The 18,219-nt window shown below is 52.6% G+C and overlaps 1 protein-coding gene across 6 annotated transcripts in view; it reads left to right on the top strand.

Annotated features, from left to right (window-relative positions):
- KDM2B (lysine demethylase 2B) overlaps positions 1-18,219 on the top strand; it is a 90,515-nt gene continuing 72,296 nt past the window's right edge. For 2 of the 6 annotated variants that reach the window (XM_036353443.1, XM_036353449.1), the window contains exons 1-6: positions 1-334; positions 1,390-1,534; positions 4,357-4,435; positions 6,330-6,376; positions 15,795-15,973; positions 16,141-16,247. In XM_036353443.1, coding sequence (XP_036209336.1) covers positions 302-334; positions 1,390-1,534; positions 4,357-4,435; positions 6,330-6,376; positions 15,795-15,973; positions 16,141-16,247 — 590 coding nt within the window. In that variant the 5' untranslated portion in view covers positions 1-301. Of the gene's footprint in view, positions 335-702; positions 728-1,389; positions 1,535-4,356; positions 4,436-6,329; positions 6,377-15,794; positions 15,974-16,140; positions 16,248-18,219 lie in introns of those variants that run through there. The other 4 variants (XM_036353445.1, XM_036353446.1, XM_036353444.1 and 1 more) reach the window with 3 other exon arrangements.

Consider the following 18,219-nt stretch of genomic DNA (forward strand, 5'->3'; position numbering starts at 1 on the left):
TGCCGCCCCCCCTTCCCCAACCCCTAGCCCGGCCGCGGGCTCAGAGCGAGATCGGCAACAATGTTTACGTTCCGGGGATTATGACGTCGACGCCTCCCCCCCCCTACAACTGCTGAAAATGGTTTCCTAGGACTTTGCAAACGGATCTGCTTAAGTGTTGGTGCAAAACTTTGTAGATCTCGGCTCTGGCTTGCTTTATTTATTTTTTGATTTGTTTTCTTTGGTCTTCTCTCCTTACCCCCTCCGCCAAAATGCAGGGGACAGGAGTGTTGACAATTAATTGGTGAACTCTCCTAAAAAAATGGAGGCAGAGAAAGACTCTGGAAGAAGATTGGTGTGTAGCTCCCCCCCCCCCCCAATCTGTATCTGGTATACGATAGATCTATTTTTTGTTGTTGTTGTTTCTTGCTGTCTTTTCTTTCCTTTTCTGTTTTTTTGCAAGAGGACCGGAAAAAATATAATAAATTGCATGCAAAAGGAAGCCAGCAGCTTACTCCTCCAGCCCCTTGTGAGGCTCAGAGTCTCAGACACTTAAGTGGCGAGGTGGTAGCGGGGAAAGGCGTGGAAGGGGGCTGAGCGGGCTTGGGGGTTCGCCTGGAATCTGGGGGGCTGCGGGGTCGGGCGCCGGGCGGTGGAGGGAGGAGGCAGAGGATGCGGGGAGTGGCGGGGGAGTCTCCTTAGGAAGTGAGTGTGCGCGCGCGCTTGTGGGGAGATGAGGCAGCTGCTGGTGCGTTTTGGGGTCTCGGATGGGAGCTTTGTGGCGGGCGGTCTGCCTCTCCCCCACTTAAGCCCAGAACCCCCCCTCCCACCTCTTCTTCTTGCACCGGAGGGCGGTCGGCGGGGGCAGCTGGGGTCTCAGTCCTTTCATTTCAGCTTTCCAGCTTTCCCGGTAGGTCGGGGGCGGCTCCAGTCTTAGAAATGCCGCCGGCCCCGGTTCCGGCTTCCCGGCTCTGCCGCCGCGGCCGCCGGGTTGCTGTGAGCGCCGAGCCGGGCGCCGCCGCGGCTCCACCCGGGGCCTACCAGTGCCCCGCCAGCCCGTGCGCGGAGCCCCCCTCGCGGGTTACATAACCAGGCTCCCGGCCGAGTGGGCAAAACTCAAACCTCTCGGGGGTGGGGGGCAAGGGAGAGCCCCTAGATGTCCCTTCCATGGCCTCCAAAGACGCAGGAGGGGAATGCCCTGTACAGGGCGCAGGCGGACACTGGGGGTGCGGCCCCTCTCAGGATCCCGATTTTCAGCATCTTTGGCATTTGCGCAAAGTTGCTCGGGTGGCAGTGGTGGGGTGCAGGGGGCGCGCGGCTTCTGCACCTGTTCGAGCTGGCCTCTTAGTGAGAGACGACCCCCCAGGACCCCCAGTAACGTCCCGGGCTCTCTGGCTTGGGTCCCCGCAGCGCCCGATTGACCGCCAGAGATACGACGAGAACGAAGACGTGTCGGACGTGGAGGAGATCGTTAGTGTCCGCGGCTTCAGCCTGGAGGAGAAGCTGCGCAGCCAGCTGTACCAGGGGGACTTCGTGCACGCCATGGAGGGCAAAGGTGAGGCGCCCCCTCCTTCAGTGCCCTCCGCGCTGCGGGCCGAGCGCACGTGGGGAGGGAGTTGCCGGTGGCTGGGTTCGTATTTCGCGCCCGCGTCCCCCATTCCAGGGGATCCGGTGACGAAACGAGGCCGAGCACTGGGGGGGTGGGGTGGGGGGGGGGTGGCCAGGGAGGAGGGCAGACTAGAACCGGGGCCGGGCGTGGGCCTAGGCCCGGCCCGCGCCCACCATCAGCCCCAGGGTGGGCAGAGGCAGGGGTCCGGCCGACAGAGGGACCTGGGGACGAGCGAAAGGACGGAGGGGCAGACGGAGGGAAGGCGGGTGCGCCGCGGTCTACCCCTCCCGGAGCCGGCCCAGCTACTTGCGCGCTGCCCGGCTGGAGCCTGACTGGGGCGAGGGCCCCCCAAGCCTGAAGCCTCCCAAACTCTGGCCGTTTCGGGCCCTGCCAGTGAGGAGCTGGCGCTGGGGGCGCTCAGGGATCATGGAATGACGGGCCTCCTCAGGCCTGGGGTCTACGGAACCCCATCACCTGGGGGGCTGTGCCAGATTGGAGCGGGGTTCCGTTGGACTCCCAAGTTGTTGGGCGGAGCCCCCCCTTAAGCCTGAGGCCTCTAGCCCCGCAGCCCTGACAGTTTGAAGCGGGGACTCGGGGTGAGGGAGTGACAACCCTCTGGCTTAAGGCTGAGTTCCCTGTTCCCTGGCACTTTAAACTGGAGACTTGGGGCACCCCTCTAGAATTCTGGGTGTCTTCTGGGGCCCGAGACCTTGAGAACTCTGTCCCTCTTGAGGGCCCTGCCAGTTTAAAGCAGGAGTTGGGGAAGCCTCTAGGATTTTGGGGTACCACCCCCCGCCTGGTACCAGGAAGGTGACTGGGGATGTGCTCTGGGCCTTGGGGTGATGCTCTGGTTTGGGCCCGAGGCCTCCAGAGGCCCCCTGGGGTTGGTATTGTGAAGGCACCCTTGCCTACCTAGGCATCTACCTCCCTTTGCCCTCCTGGGGTTTGTAAGGTTATCCTCCCCCTTCAGAGATTGGAGTTTCCTTTCTGTTACTCCGTTTCCGTTTCCATTTTGTTTGTCCCCCATCCCCCTTGGAAAACCGTTCCATCCATCCCTCGGTGAGCTGATAGCTGCGAAGCCCTCCCGGCCCCCAGGTTCCGCTTGAGTGGTTTGCCTGTGGGGTTAGCCTGGAGAGAGAGACTGTCCAGGCTTTGCATTTTGAAGTTTCTCTTTTGTGCCCACTGTTTCCTGGGGCGCCGGGCTTCCGTAGTAGGGGGAGTTGCAGGGGGGAGTTGGGGGTGGGAAGAAATTTCTGCAGCCTGCCTGGTTTTTCTGGGCATCTTTGCAATCCAGGGGCCATTCTCAACTTCATTTAAATTTCCTTAGCACAAATGGGATTTTAATTCCTCTCCTTTCTCCCCCCCTGGTACTGAGGAGTTGGTGGATCCTATGAGGAAACAATATGCAAACTCTTCCTAGCCATTTGTGAGGAATTCTCTGCCCGGGATCTCCGGCCTATTTGAGGAAGCTGAAGCTGACCCTAGGGGTGGGCTATGGGGGGGTGTGTTCCCAAGGTGGGCAGGGGTTCAAGCAAGGGAGATTCCTTAAATCTGCTGTCCAAGCTCCTTTCAAAGGAGAGGGCCCTAGGGTTTTGGTAGTTCATTCAGATCTGGCCCCCGAAACTCGGTGGGGGAGGAGCTGCCAAACAGAAGGAGCCCTGAGCCCGGATTCAAAATAGAAGCTTCTTAAACTTCTCTGCCTTTAAATCCTTAGGAATCCTCATTCACTCTGAGCCCCTGGGGATCTGAGCTGCTAAGGTCAGGGCTTTCCCCAGCTCTGGTTTTGTTCTCTCCCTCTCGGAGCTGAGCTGCCTTGGCCTCCTCCCCCTCTAAGTGGCCCCGGGGAACTGTTTCACTGGGGCAGGAGCTCCTGTGACCCGAGAGCTCTTCTGTCTCCCTTCTGATGCGCCAGGGAGGCCCTGTGCCCCTGTGGGTTGCTTCCTTTCCCTGAGGATTTGGGGATGTGAGAGTTTATCTTAGCCTCCCTCACCTCCAGAGTTAGGGTGGGGATTTGGGGGTCTGCACTAGACAAACCCCAGATGGAAAACTATGCTGTGAATTTTCTGGGGGCCTCTCTGTGTCCCCTTCGCACAGCCTCTGCCTGGGGAGCATCCCTCTCGGTTATCCAGTTGGAGCAAGTATTGTGATGCTGCCGCAGAACGTCACTGTTAAGGCAACAAAGCGGTGCCCAGTTCCCTAGTTATTTTGGCACCAAATACACAGTTTCCAGGGAAACCGACTTTCTCCCCCCCCCCTCCCCTTCACTATACAGGATATTACAATAAGATCTTCCCCGATGCTCAGCTACAATGAGAATCCTCCTCCCAGCCTCCTCTCTGGGCCTTCAGATCCTCCCAGGTGGCATTCTTCAATTTTGCCGTCCCTTTACTTTCTGGGCTCAGCTGGGGATGAGTTTCTCTGTCCCTCTGTCTCAGCAGTAGCCGGGGCTCCTGTGTGGGGCTCTTTCCTGAGTCTGCCTCCCCAACCCTCGCCATCCTTGATCTAGTCATTGACAAGTTCCGACCCGTGGGGCATGCCGGGAATGACTGAGTAGGCAGAGGAGCTGGTCATTGGCATGGCTTCTTCTAGACTTCGCTTAATCCATTTCCCTGTCATTTTCCAGGGAGCTTTTGCTCTGGAGCTGGTGTCTGCCTCTAGTGTAACCCCTGCCCCTTCCTCCATCATTTTTCTTCTCCTAACCAACTGACTGTGGTTCCTTTGCTCCTTCATGACTTCACCAGCTTGTTTTAATTCCAATATCCAAACAGATTTCAACTATGAGTACGTGCAGAGAGAAGCTCTGAGGGTTCCCTTGATATTTCGAGAAAAGGATGGACTGGGAATTAAGTAAGTTGCTGAAACTAATTGCTCCCCCTCCTCACCCCGGTCTCCCTCCCTAACACAGTTTATACCTTGGGATGGATTTCTCATAGCATTTGCTCCATCCGTCTTTCATCACGAGGAAGGCTCTTTCTTCAGTATCTGCGGGATATAGTATCTCCTTGTTCAAGGCCCGGCAAAGGGAAAAAACTCTAAAGATTGGTCTTTTTCAGAGAAGTTGGGGAAAGGATATAGGGTGCTCAAACAGTGTTGACTTTTCCCCCTGATCCACCCCAGTTAACACACAGTGACTTCCTTAAAGAGAGTGTGCCTCCTGCCCCAAATTAGGAAACTGAGGCAGGGCCTGGACTGGGAAGGGCTTGGCCAGCCTCTAAGCCCCAGACAGGGCACCCAGGTACATATATCTTTTTAAAAAATATATGTTTTTATTGATTATTAGAGAGAGGAAGGAAGAGGGATAGAAACATCAATGACGGAGAAACATCGATTGGCTGCCTCCTGCACAACCCCCACTGGGGAGCGAGCCCACAACCCAGGCATGTGCCCTGACTAGGAATCGAACCGGTGACCTCTTGGTCCATGGTTTGACATTCAACCACTGAGCCACACCAGCAGGGCACTGGGTACATATTTCTACTCAGACTCCCATTGTGTGGGAATTGGTCTGTTTCTGTGGAGGATGGGTTCCTAGGAGACTAGGCCCCTGTCTCCCTTTCTGAGCCTGCCCAGCACCTGCCTCCTCACTGGGACTTGTTTGGTTTACTTTGTCTTGGAGACCTGTCAGGGCTCCAGGTCGGGAGACATCTGGGAGACAGCCTGGAAGAACAGGTTTCCGCCCCTTGGGCAGGGGTGGGGAGGAGGCTGAGGGTGTCATCTTAGCCTGCTGCCCTCTCCAGCATCCACGGCTGCCAGACTTGCTCAAGCCTCTCATTCCTATGGATTGAAATGAAACCTGCAGCGTCATTGTTAATTAATAGTGAATGTCACCATAATCATTATCGCCTCCTTGCCATATCCCTGGAGTTGGTATGGTGAGTGTGCCTCCCTGCCCCCTCTAAACTTAGAGGGGTCCCTCCCACCCTCTATAAAACTCATTATGCAGAATGTTTTTTAGAGGGAGACACACAGAGAGGGGTACCCACACTAAGAGAAACAGGGGTTTCAATGCCCAGCTCTGGCTCTTACCGTTGACACTACCCTTCAGACTTCCCTGAAAAAGTGGGCAGACAGTGGATGTTCCCTTTTTTCTGTAGCGGTGTGAGTTCAGGAGTCAGGGAGCATGTGCGGGTTTGGTGTGCCCATTGGTATGAGGAAGGGGCTCAGCAGTGACCCTCCCTTGACCAGCTGGTCAATCACCCTCCCTCTGGGTTGTCTCAGTTTGGGTTCCCAAAATGAGAGCAAGGACCCAGCCCAGCCGGCGTGGCTCAGTGATTGAGCATCAACCTATGAAATCAGGAAGTCACGGTTTGATTCCCAGTCAGGCAGCGTGGGGCGTGCAGGAGGCAGCCGATCCCTGATTCTCTCTCATCATTGATGTTTCCATCTCTCTCCCTTCCTCTCTGAAATCAGTAAAGATTTTTTTTTTTTAAATGAGAGCAAGCCCTAGCCGGTTTGGCTTAGTGGATAGAGCGTTGGCCTGTGGACTGAAGGGTCCTGGGTTCGATTCCCATCAAGGGCACATGCCCGGGTTGTGGGCTCAATCCCCAGCAGGGGACGTGCAGGAGGCAGCTGGTCAATGATTCTCTCATTGATGTTTCTATTTCTCTCTCCCTATCCGTTCCTCTCTGAAATCAATTAAAAATATTTTTTTAAAAATGAGAGCAAGTTCCCCTTGCCCCCAGAGTTGGGTTGAACTCTCTGGTTTCTGGCTTCTCATCAATGTCTGCTCCTCATTTTCTAGGATGCCTGACTCTGACTTCACAGTCCGAGATGTCAAACTCCTAGTGGGTAAGTTGCTTGCTGTGTGTGGCTCAGAGATGCTGAAGTAGGGAGGGGGAGAAGGGGAAGGAGGCCTGACCACCTGCCTGCTTAGGTTTTAACTGCCTCTGACAACAAAGTCCCCGGCGGGAGGAGGCAGGAGCAGGTGTGAGCTGCAACCGCGTCATTGTGGGGAACAGGTCAGATTGCAAAGTCCTAAGAAGCTGGATCTGAGGGTGTTTGCCAGTGCGAAGTTTGACGAGGCTGATTTGGGCCCTAGCTTCCAGCCTGGGTGTCAGCGACGCAGTCTTCAATCTCTCCTTTGAGTTTCCTTATGAGTTGCAGGGTAACTTTCGGCATGCTTTATGACCCCTGGAAGACTTTCAGACTTTCCGGGGGAGGGATTGTTCATTCTTTCCTGCTTCCTCAGGGCTCCAGGCAGGTCTGGGGCGGGCTGGCCACTGATTGCCCAGCAAATGCCGATTAAGGCCCTGAGCATCTGCAGAGTAGCTGCTCACTGAGAGCTCCCGACTCCCGGTGGACCAGGTAGCAGGCGGCATTTCAGATTTCACAGGAAGTTGTTCGATCAGTCCATCCTTTCCAGACGTGTTTCTCAAGTAGCTCCCGAATGGCAGGCAAGTTCAGAGCTGTGATCATGACAGACAAGATCCCTGCCCTCATGGTTGGAGTGATAGGCAATAAAGAAGTCAACAATTTTGTGGTTTTTTTTTTTTAAATAACTTTTATAGACATTTTTCAGAAGTCAACTGTTTTTAAAAATATGTATCATTTGAAGGGTGACAAAGGCTAAGGAGAAATAAATCAGAGTAATGAGATGAAGCATGGTGGTGCTTCTTTAATTTTTTAAAAATTTATTAATTGAGAGAGAGAGAGAGAGAGAGAGAGAGAGAGAGAGAGAGAGAAACAGAAACATTGATTTGTTGTGCCGTTTATTTTGCACACATTCATTGATCGTTTCTTGTATGTGCCCTGACAAGGGATATTGGGACGATGCTCTAACCAACTGAGCTACCTGGCCAGGGCCTATATGATGGTATTGTAGATGGGGTATTCAGAGAGGGCCTGGGTAGTGGTGGTGTGAGGACATTTGGACAGAGATCTGACTGATGAGAAGCCAGCTGTGGGAAAGACCTTTCCAGACTGTGGGATGAGCAAAGGCAAAGGTCAGGAAGTGTGGGAGGAACAGAAAGAGCGAGGGGGAAAGTAGCATGAGAAGGGAGAGATCACAGGGTCAGGTTCATCTAGGGTTAAACATTTTTCCAAATATTGAGATAAAATTCCCATACCATAAAATTTTGGGTGTACATTCCAGTGGCTTGCAGTATATTCACAATGTTGTGCAACCATCACCACAATCTTATTCCAGAACATTTCTGTCACCCCCAAAATAAGCCCTGTACCTTCCAATTCCTCTCTGCCTCTATGGGTTTATCTATTCGGACATTTCATATGAGTGGAATCATGTAATATGTGCTCCTTTATGTCTGGCTTCTTTCTCTGAGCATCATGTTGTCACGGTATATCCACATTGTAGCAGGTGTCAGTACCTCATTCCTTTTCATGACTGAATAATATTCCATTGTATGGACAGACCACATTTTGTTTATCCATTCTTCAGTTGGTGGACATTTTGGTTGTTTCTGGTTCGTAGCTATTATGAATAATGCTGCCATGAATATTCACGTACAAGTCTTGTGTGGGCAAACGGTTTTATTTCTCTTGAGTATTTAGCTAAGAATGGAATTGCTGGGTCATTCAGTGACTATATTTAACCTTCTGAGAAACTGCCAGACTGTTTTTCAAAGCAGCTGCACCATTTTACATTCCTATTAGCAAAGTATGAGGGTTCCAATTTCTCCACATCTTTGCCAACACTTGTCATTGTCTGTCTTTTTGATGAGAGCCACCTTAGTGGGTGTGAAATGGTGCGATCGGATTGAAGTTTTGTAAGAGCCCACTCTGGCGGCTGCGTGGAGGATGAAGACAGCTGACGGGTGGGTGTGTCAGATAATCCAGCGTGAATAATTGATCCCAAAGTGTGTCATCTGATACTCAGAAGGGAGGCCGGATCTGCTGGAAGGAGATGGCACTGATGACAGAAGGATCTCGGCTAATTGTCAAGGGCTTGCTCAAAGGATAGATTTTTCTTATAGGGGGGGATTAATGGTGATGGGAAAAAATAAACAACAACAAAACGATGTTCTCAAAAGCAGGGATTCCAGAAGTGCTGAAGGAAGTGAAAATCAGAGCTGAAGGGAGCAAACTTCCCAACGGTGGGCCGATGGGATGATGGATCCTATAAATCAGGTCTTGGCCCAGGCAGCCCGCTCTGGTGCCTCAACCCAGCCCCAGCCTTTGCTGTTAAACAGCCTTGGTTGGAGGTCCCACTTTGTTAGCTGATGGGTGATTTGGGGAAAGCTACTTACCCTTCCTAAGCCTCAATTTCCTCATCTGCAAAGTGGAGCTAATTGGCTAATCGCAGAATCTGCCTCAAGGAAGGACCCTCTACAAGAATGAATGCGTACTCAGAATTATGCTGGGTGATGAGTGCTCAATAAATGGTCCCCGTTATTCTGTATTATAAATGCAGGACATTGGGCTGGTGAGATGCTCTTTATGACCAAGGATTAAAGCCAGATTCTCAAATCTGGGGTTCAGGCAACATCACTGTCTTACTGACATCGCTTTTGGCCCTTTTGAGGAATTTTCAAGTCCTTGGCGGTTTCATTATGGTCTGGTGTGTCCAGGCCGCCTCTTCTCTCCCTGAGCCTCATTCTTCACACTGTGGAAGCAAATCAGTGGTTATGCCCTTGCCAGCTCTTGGAAAGTGTAGGATGGCAAAGGAGGCAGGACTAGTAATACCTGCACAGCCTCTCCTGGCATTTCTGTGATGATCAAATGATCGGTGACTATCAAAGTGCTTTGTAAAGCTGTAGTGAGCTCTGCCGCCGTGAGGGAGGCCTATAATTGTGGGTAGCGTGGGGTGTTATTATGCCCATCGTGGTGCACACAGACATCCAGAGAGCGGCAACGGGGCACCTTTGTCATAGCAACTGAAGTGATAAGTGTAACTCCAGCTGGCCTAACCAAAACAGAATGAGTTCAAGGGGTGTCTTGATCTGGGTGCTCCAAGAAGATCTCAAGAAGTTGACGCATATTTTTCCTTCCTGCTTCCTCTTTCTTTCTGCTTCATTCTTTGGCAAGCTTTTCCCCATGTGGTGGCAGAGTTGGGGAGCCAGCAGCTCCAGGCTTCCGTCCTGCCAGCTCAGGGTCCTCCTCCCCAACCCCTTAGTAATTCCATCAAATGTCTCTGCATGGGCTCTGATGGGCTTAGCACACCCCGCCCAGCAGAACCACGTGCACTGGGCATAGAAAGGAGGAGCTCTCCAGGGTCGCTGGGCAATAGGAACATGCCCCTGCCACACATGGGAGTTCTGCTTTGGAGGGTGGTGTACGGGGGAGGCTGGCCCACCCCCTCCAGATAGTGCGGGATCTCAGTCTCTGTCTTCCAGCCTCCTGCCCCCTCCCCAGGTCACTGAGGATTGAGATGGCCTACAGCAATGGGGTCTTGCATATTATCTCTTTCTGACTGGGACCCATGACCTCCTGGTTTATAGATCAACGCTCAACCACTGAGCCACACCAGCCGGGTGCATATTATCTCTTTATTGTATTTCTCTCTACTGAGGATGCCCAAGCCAACTGATGTCTTCTTTGGCCCTTTTTCTTTAAAATATTTCAGGATAAATCACCTCATTCAATATTCATTTATTCTTTTAATTATGGAAATAATCACCTGTCTTTTATTAGTTGTTTACCATATGGCCGCATTTTGTCCTCACCAATAATCATATAAATTAAGTGCCATTGTTCACTGTTGCAGATGGGGGATCGGAGGCTCAGAGGGAACAAGCCACACCGATGGGGTCAGTGAAGCCAGGCCCTGACCCCAGCTCTAGGTGTTTCCAAAGCCCATGCTCTTGCTTTTATGTTTACAAAGTGCTTTCAGTAATTGTGGCAGGTCACTAGGGCAGGTCTTCTTCTCTCCACCTTCCAGATGAGGAAACTGAGGCCAGCAAGGTTCAGGGATATAATATACTCAAGGCCTCGCTGCTGGGAATTGGAGAGTGGGATTTGACTCTCGGCCAGTGCTCTTGCCTCTATGAAAGACTCACAAGGAGAGAATTTTAAAAAACAACAATCCAGCCTGGCTGGTGTGGCTCAGTGGTTGAGCATCGACCTATGAACCAGGAAGTCACGGTTTGATTCCCAGTCGGGGCACATGTCGGGGATGCAGGCTCGATCCCCAGTGTGGGACGTGCAGGAGGCAGCCGATCAATGATTCTCTCTCATCATTGATGTTTCTTAACTTTAAAAAATATATATTTATTTATTGATTTCAGAGAGGAAAGGAGAGGGAGAGAGAGATAGAAACATCAATGATGGGAGAATCTTGATTGGCTGCCTCCTGAACGCCCCCTACTGGGGATCGAGCCCACAACCTAGGCATGTGCCTTTGACGGGAATCGAACCTAGGACCTTTCAGTCCGCAGGCCGACACTCTATCCATTGAGCCAAACCGATTAGGGCCCTTTCTTTTTTTAAAATATATTTTTATTGATTTCAGAGAGGAAGGGAGAGGGAGAAACATCAATGATGAGAGAGAATCATTAATCAGCTGCCTCCTGCACACCCCCTACTGGGGATCGAGCCCACAACCCACGCATGTGCCCTGTCCTGGAATTGAACTGTGACTTCCTGGTTCATAGGTCAATGCTCAACCTGAGCCACCCTGGCTGGGCTCATCATTGATGTTATCTATCTCTTTCTCTCTCTTCCTCTCCCTTCCTCTCTGAAATTAATAATAAAAATATATTTTTAAAAAAGCACTGCGAAAGAAATCAGAAACTTGAGGATGATAAAAAAGGTTCCAGAACCATGACGAGAGCCAGTTGTGTGCACTCTCTGAAAAGCAGGCCGGGGGGAGTTTGGGGTCAGGGCCCATGTGTGCTTCATATTAGTGGTCAAGGTCACCTTGAAGCCTCTCCCGGGCTCTGAGCCTGTGACTCTTAGAACTGACTGATGGAGCCTTCAAAGCAGGGCCAGGGGGCCACGGATTAATTTCTGCAGCTGGAATTTGTTGGATGTGTGTGTAGCCTGTGAGCCCAGAAACCAATGAGACTTGGGAACAGGGGAGGGGGGGGAGGAGGAGGGAAAGGCAGGGGGCTGAGCTCTTGGCTTACTTAGAAATGCCAGGCCCCGCAGCTCCCAAGTGGAAAATTTCTTCTGGAACCCATTGCCTTCGAGGGCTGGAGAGTGCCCGCACTGTGGGTCCCTTGCAGGCTCCAAAGGGCAGCTTGTCCTTGTCACCCGCTCCAGGGGTGGCTGCTGTCCCCAAAGCTTGGAGGGCCGCATTCCATTTTAGCACTGATCTGTCCCTTCTGTCCCTACAGGCATTTGCTGGGCCTCCTGCTCAGAGACAGGGCACTTGTACCCAGCTCTCCTTTGCCACCCGTGGCAGAGCCGACTGGGAACCTGAGAAGCTGGAGTGCCAGTTCTTAATCCCCCAGCTCAGACCGAAAGAGACTGGCAGGCCCCAAGTGTCCCCCGTGACTCCTCTGGGCCTCTTCTGCCTCCTACCTTCCCCCATTTCACATTTAAGGGATCTGATCTGAGGATTTAAGAACTGGGTTAAAAGTCAGTGCGGCTGCCCTAGAAGAGGGACCCACAAATGACCTAACCCAGTGGTTTTCAAAGGGGAAATCCCGAGAATCTGGATGTGAATTCTGAGCACCCCTGCCTCCCACTTCAGCCTGAGCTCTTGTTTTTGTTTATGCATTTGGCTCTTGTCAAAGCTTCTGTTTGAAGAAGAAAGAGTTTTGTGGCAACCAAAAATAAAGTGTAAAGGTCAACTACTTCCTGTCTTCACACACGAGGCAGTTGAGGCCTAGAGCAGGGTCAGTCGGGGTGCCTGGGGCTGAAACTCAGTCCAGGGCTCTTGGCACTGTCCCAGGTGCCCCTGACACACCCACGACTCATTCTGTGACCTCCTGTGGGCTGTCACTAACCGAGGAACAAGTCAGGCACCTGTGCTTCTAACATGGTTCTTCAAGGGAGAATAAAATACGTAGCTGGAATAGGCTCTGGCTGGCGTGGCTCAGTAGTTAGGGTGTCGGCCCACTCGCCAAAGGGTCCCTGGAATTCTAGATGCAATTGGCTGATGGCTGTGCCTACCTGTGTGCCTATCGACATGCCGGCACTTCAACTTCTCAGAAGTGTTGCATGTTCATTATCTCATTTCAGTCCCAGGACAACCTCATGCATGGGCTGGCTGCCACTTTTGCCTCCGTGTAGTAACTGATCCTCAGAGAAGCTAAGAGGCCCAGCTGAGGTTTGAACCCGTGAAGTCTTTGCTTAATCACTGCATTGTGTCGATAGGGGCAGCTGAGCTCTAGGCTTTTGGTGCTGACTGGCTCTAACCCAGCCGTGGGCAAAGTACGGCCAGCGGGCCGAATCCGGCCCGTTTGAAATGAATAAAACTAAAAAAAAAAAAAAAAGACCGTACCCTTTTATGTAATGATGTTTACTTTGAATTTATATTAGTTCACACAAACACTCCATCCATGCTTTTGTTCCGGCCCTCCGGTCCAGTTTAAGAACCCATTGTGGCCCTCGAGTCAAAAAGTTTGCCCACCCCTGCCTAACCTCTAGGGGTGTGCTTCCCATGACCTGCCTGCCAGCAAACCCCCTTCCCAGGCAGGCGTGACCTTGAGCAAGGTTAGGGAAGAGAGGCAGGGAGGTGGGAGGCTGGCAGAGCGGCAAGGGTTTGGGGGGCCTGTTCTGCCCCCACCTCCCAGACTCTTATCAGCAGGCTCTTTGCCAGGTGGGCTTTCCAGAAAAGCTGAGCAGAGCCCACCTGTTGCAGGCGCCCTGGTAAGGAGCCAGCATGGCCAAGAACACACCAGAATTTCCAGCAAAGTTCAGGGATGCCCCCTGGTGGATCTGCACTCCCAACGCAGAACTAAAGCTCTTCTCCCAGCCTTCCCAGGATCCCTGGGTGCCTGCAGCCAGCCACTGAAGAAGGCCAGGTCATTTTTTCAGGCTCAGCTTGTGATTCCGTGTTGCATAGGATGGGTTAGGGGTGGGGGGTGGGGTGGGGGATGAGCATTCCATAGAATTGGGTTCAAATCCCACCTCTGCTGCTCGCTAACTGGGCATTTTGGGGCAAGTTAGTTGTCCAAGCCTCAGTGTCTCATCCATCAAATGTGTATAATTTAAGTTCCACCTCACAGAACTCTTACCTCAATTAACTTAAGATAACCTGTGTAGAGAGCTTGCCTGTGCTGGCGTGCTCAATAAATATTAACTATTCTGATTGGTAGAAAGACTATGTTCTGGGGGAACTTGAGCCAATCACACCTGTCTCCACACCTTGGTTCCCTCATTAGTAAGACAGGAACCGTCCTAATTAGCTTATGGGGTGGTGGTGAGAGCTAGCTATTGAATGCAAAAGATGGTAACCCCAAAGTTCTTTTATGCGCTTAAGGCATTACTCTTTTTTAAAAAATATTTCTATTGATTTTTACAGAGAGAGGAAGAGAGGGGGAGAGAGAAAGAGAAAGATCTGTTTGAGAGTGGAACAAGGATGGGCTGCCTCCTGCACACCCCCAGGTGGGGATTGAACCTGCAACTTGGGCATGTGCCCTGACTGGGAATTGAACCTGCAGCCTGCCAGTGCACGGGACAATGCCCAATCAACTGAGCCACACCGGGGCTTAAGGCGTTACTTTTATTATTCACTTCCAACCAGGTGAAAGGCACTATGTGTTTATTCAACAAATACTGACCACAGGCCTGTCGTGGGCCAAGACTTTGTGTGTTTGCAGCAGTGAACAGATGGGAATACTGTGCACATCAGAGTGTAAGCCCCATGAGGGTTTTTGTCTAGTTCAAGGGTCTGCAAACTTTCTCGGTAAAGAGCCAGAGAGTAATTATGTATTTTAGGCTTTGCCCGGCCGTTGTAGCTTGGAAACAGTCGGAGATATGTGAGTCAATGAGTGGGGGCTGTATGCCAATAAAACTTCATATATGGACCCAGAAATGTGAATTTCATGTAATTTTCACATCAAAAAAATATGATTGATTGTGGGCCATACAGGAATCAGTGGCGGACCCATTTATTGCTTAGTTGAGTCTTTATTCTTGGGGTAGCTTTGAACATGGTTTTTCTCCTCTGGTCGACACATTTCTAAGCCTCCATACACTGTATATTTGTCACAGCTAACAGTGGGCTTCTCATTCCAGCCCTAACAGACAGGAGGTATGAGTATGGAGTTGGCAGTCTGCTTTGTGTCTTTCTCCCCTTCAAAATGCGTCCACTTAGCTTCAAGTGTTGCTCCTGCCTTGGCTGGGATTCCCATTTTACAGATGGGGAAGTAGAGTCCCCGGAAGGGTCATGATTTCCTTAGGGTTTGTGGCCAGTGGTGGCCCCAGGGCTAGCAGCAGTGGCCCTGTCCCCTAATTCAGAGCTTGTCCCCTTCTCTCCCGGAGCTTGCTGCTAAGATGAAGGTTGGGCTTTCCTGAGGAGGGGCACATACTCTCTGTAGTTCCGTCATTCATAGGAGAAGGCATATGTCCATGCTGTACAGGGCAGCCTACATTCATCGTTTATTTGTTCCATAATAAACTGGGTGCCAAGTTCCTTAGATACGTGGGGTAAAGGTGTGAACAAGACAGAGAAGACTCCTGCCCTCGCGATGGTTGCCGAGTAGTAGGGAAGAAAGAGCAGACAAAGAAACGAATTTAAGAATTGTGATTAGTGCCGGGGAATAACGGAGGGACCCATTCATTTATGCACCAGACACAGTGCTGAGGACTTCTGTAATCATCGTCTGGCTTAATCCTCACAACTAGCCTATAAAGAGAAATGGCAGGATGAGGACATGGCTGGTCAGAGACGTCAAGTAACTTTCTTGGCTTCACAGATCAGGGAGGGGGACCACTAAACAGCTAATTATCTGTTGAAGTCCTATCCTTAAATTAACAGAAAGGCCTTGAGTGCCATGCCAAGGATTATTTGGTTGGCAGTGGGGAACCCTCTCTGATGGTTTTAAGCAGAGAGAGGAGTGTCCATGGTCAGGTGTCTGTCTTAGAAAGCTCATACTGGCAGCGGTATGGAGGATGGGGGTGGGGGCGGAGGGGCGGTGTAGCTGGAAGACAGCAGCAGTGGTGGACTGGACTAGAGAGAAGCGGTGGTGGTGGAGGAAGCAGACGGATTGGAAAGATTGACTAAGGGGAATGGACATGGCATAGGGGGAGGCGTCTGGGGGAACCCTGGAGGAGGAGGAGGTTTTGTTTCGTGGGGGCTCCCAAGTAGGATCTGGCCCCCAGGAGGCGGGAGCTACCAGCATGTGGATTCTGCCCCTAGGCAGCCGGCGGCTGGTGGACGTGATGGATGTGAACACTCAGAAGGGCACAGAGATGAGCATGTCCCAGTTTGTGCGATACTACGAGACACCCGAGGCCGAGCGGGACAAGCTGTACAACGTCATCAGCCTGGAGTTCAGCCACACCAAGCTGGAGCACCTGGTCAAGCGTCCCACTGTGGTAGGTAGGCCCCTGGCCACGGTTCCCTCCCGGACACCCTCCACCTCCTGCCCTCGCCCTGCCCCCACCGCAGGCCTGGGGGAAGGTGGGGGGAATGCCGGGGACAGGAGGAAGGGGTTGAGGTGATTTGGAAGCCCAGCAAGTGCTGACAGGGGTCTGGCTTTCAGGTAGACCTGGTGGACTGGGTGGACAACATGTGGCCGCAGCACTTGAAGGAGAAGCAGATGGAAGCCACAAACGCCATTGCAGAGATGAAGTACCCGAAAGTGAAGAAGTAAGACTGCTCGCTGGCAGCGGGAGCCGGGAGGGGTGACTCCCGGCCGTGGGGGGAGGGGGGAGGGGGCTGGAAGTGAGCCTCCCATGATGCCACAGCGCCGATGAGATGGGAGGAATGGTGTGGGCAGGGTGGCACCTTGCTTCCCTGGAATCCAGAGGGTCTGCGTCCTGCTCTGGGGCTGCAGTCTCCTTCCAGATGGTCCGTTGGCCTTGCTGCCAGCTGTACCCAGGGGGTGTGACCTGAGGAGCAGGGAACTGTCTCTGTGCCCATGTGTATGTGCATGTGTGTGCACTCACGTGTGTGTGTGCACACTTATCAAGTCTTTGTCAACTCAGAGTGGGCATTTTCAGGGAGACCCGTGCCCCACAAACACTGCTTTTGCTGAGGGATGGGGAGGGTCCGAGTGTCCTTCTGCTTCTGGCTGTTGAGAGCAGGGCCTCTGATCCAGAAGAACCTTTCCCAGAGCCCGGGAGCCACTTCCTCACCAGACGTCCCGTGGACATTCCTCTGAGTGGGAGGCTGGCCCTGGGGAGGTGCCGACATTGGTTGCAGCAGGGACCTCACTACAGGCACCGTGACCAGCAAGTCATGAGACCGATTGCTCATCACGGGCAGAGACCCTATCCCTGCACGATGTAGCATTTGAGTAACGGACCCTTGGGAGGAGGAAGTCACCCTGGGGCTTCCGAAATGGGAAGCAGATGCTGGCTGTCCCAGGCAGGACTGTTGCTCTGGGTTTCCTAGAAGAATTGGCTTTGGTGGCCCGAATCCATTAGCATCTCTCTGCTCAGCTCTGCTGCCAGGAGTACCCCCAGGAGCTTAGAGGCTGTGAACTTTTCATTCATTCTGTCCTTTATTCAGTGCGCACTGAATGCGGACTCCGTGCCAGGCTTTGTAAGGGAGGCCAGCAGGCTGGCCTTGGGCTTCTCAAGGTTTTGCTTTCAAGCTCTCTCTCTCTCTTTCTTTCCTTACTTCTCAGGCATTTCCCCTCCCCTCAAAGCTGAAGGCCCGTACACTCCTTGGATCTGGGCCCCATCAAAGGCAAATGGGCTCAAGGAGCCCCTGGGACAGGGAAGTAAAACGATGAACAAGACAAAACCCCTACCCTCTGGGGGACATGCCATGGAAACAAGGGTTCAGGTGCAGCGCTCATGCCAGCAGAGGGAAACAGTCCAGGGAGGAATCCCTTTCGGCTGGTGGCTCTGGGAAGTCCTCTCAGAGGGGACATCGAACCCGGGCTTTAAAGGACGGAGGAGATGGGAGGGACCTGGGCAGGGATGGAGGTAGGGGAGTGCCAAGGGCCTGGAAGGAATCATGGGGGTCAAGCCTCAGGAAAGAGTGTGGGTCTCAGAGATCAGTTAGAGGCAGATCTCGGCTCTTACTGATGGATTGATTATTCATTCATTCATTCTGCATATATGTACTGAACATCTAATTGGTGCTGCCCTGGGAATGCAGCCGGGAGAAAATCCATGCGCCCCCTGCTCTCACAGAGCTTACAGTCTGTATGCTCATCTGAAGACAGTCATTAACTCAGTAACCAGAGAAACAAGCGGAACTTGCAGCTGTGATGAGGCCACAAGGCAGAGACCCACCGAGCTAAGGGAGCATGTACCAGGGGGTCACCCGGTCAGGACAGCATCCCCGAGCTGGGGTCTGAAGGGAGAGGGGTTACTTAGGTGAAGAGGCTTTGAAGAGCTTTCCTGGTTGTGCAGAGAGCCCGGGTGGCAGGGCGGGGCAGGGGGAGGACCCCAGGAAGGATGGCAGTGGGGCTGGGGATTGGGTGCAGGATGCTGGTGGGGGGGGGGGTGCACCGGGGTGAACAGCCCCTGCTGTGCCATAGGGCAGGGTCTGTATTTCTCCTACGAGCAGTTGGAAACCTCTCTGAGATTTTAGGTTGAGAGGGATGTGTTCAGTGTTGCACTCTGCAAGGCCTCCTGCTGCTGTGTGAGTTGAAGGAGGTGGAGAT

The sequence above is a fragment of the Myotis myotis genome, unplaced genomic scaffold (genome assembly GCF_014108235.1).
Source record: "Myotis myotis isolate mMyoMyo1 unplaced genomic scaffold, mMyoMyo1.p scaffold_m19_p_20, whole genome shotgun sequence".
Classification (NCBI taxonomy): domain Eukaryota; kingdom Metazoa; phylum Chordata; class Mammalia; order Chiroptera; family Vespertilionidae; genus Myotis; species Myotis myotis.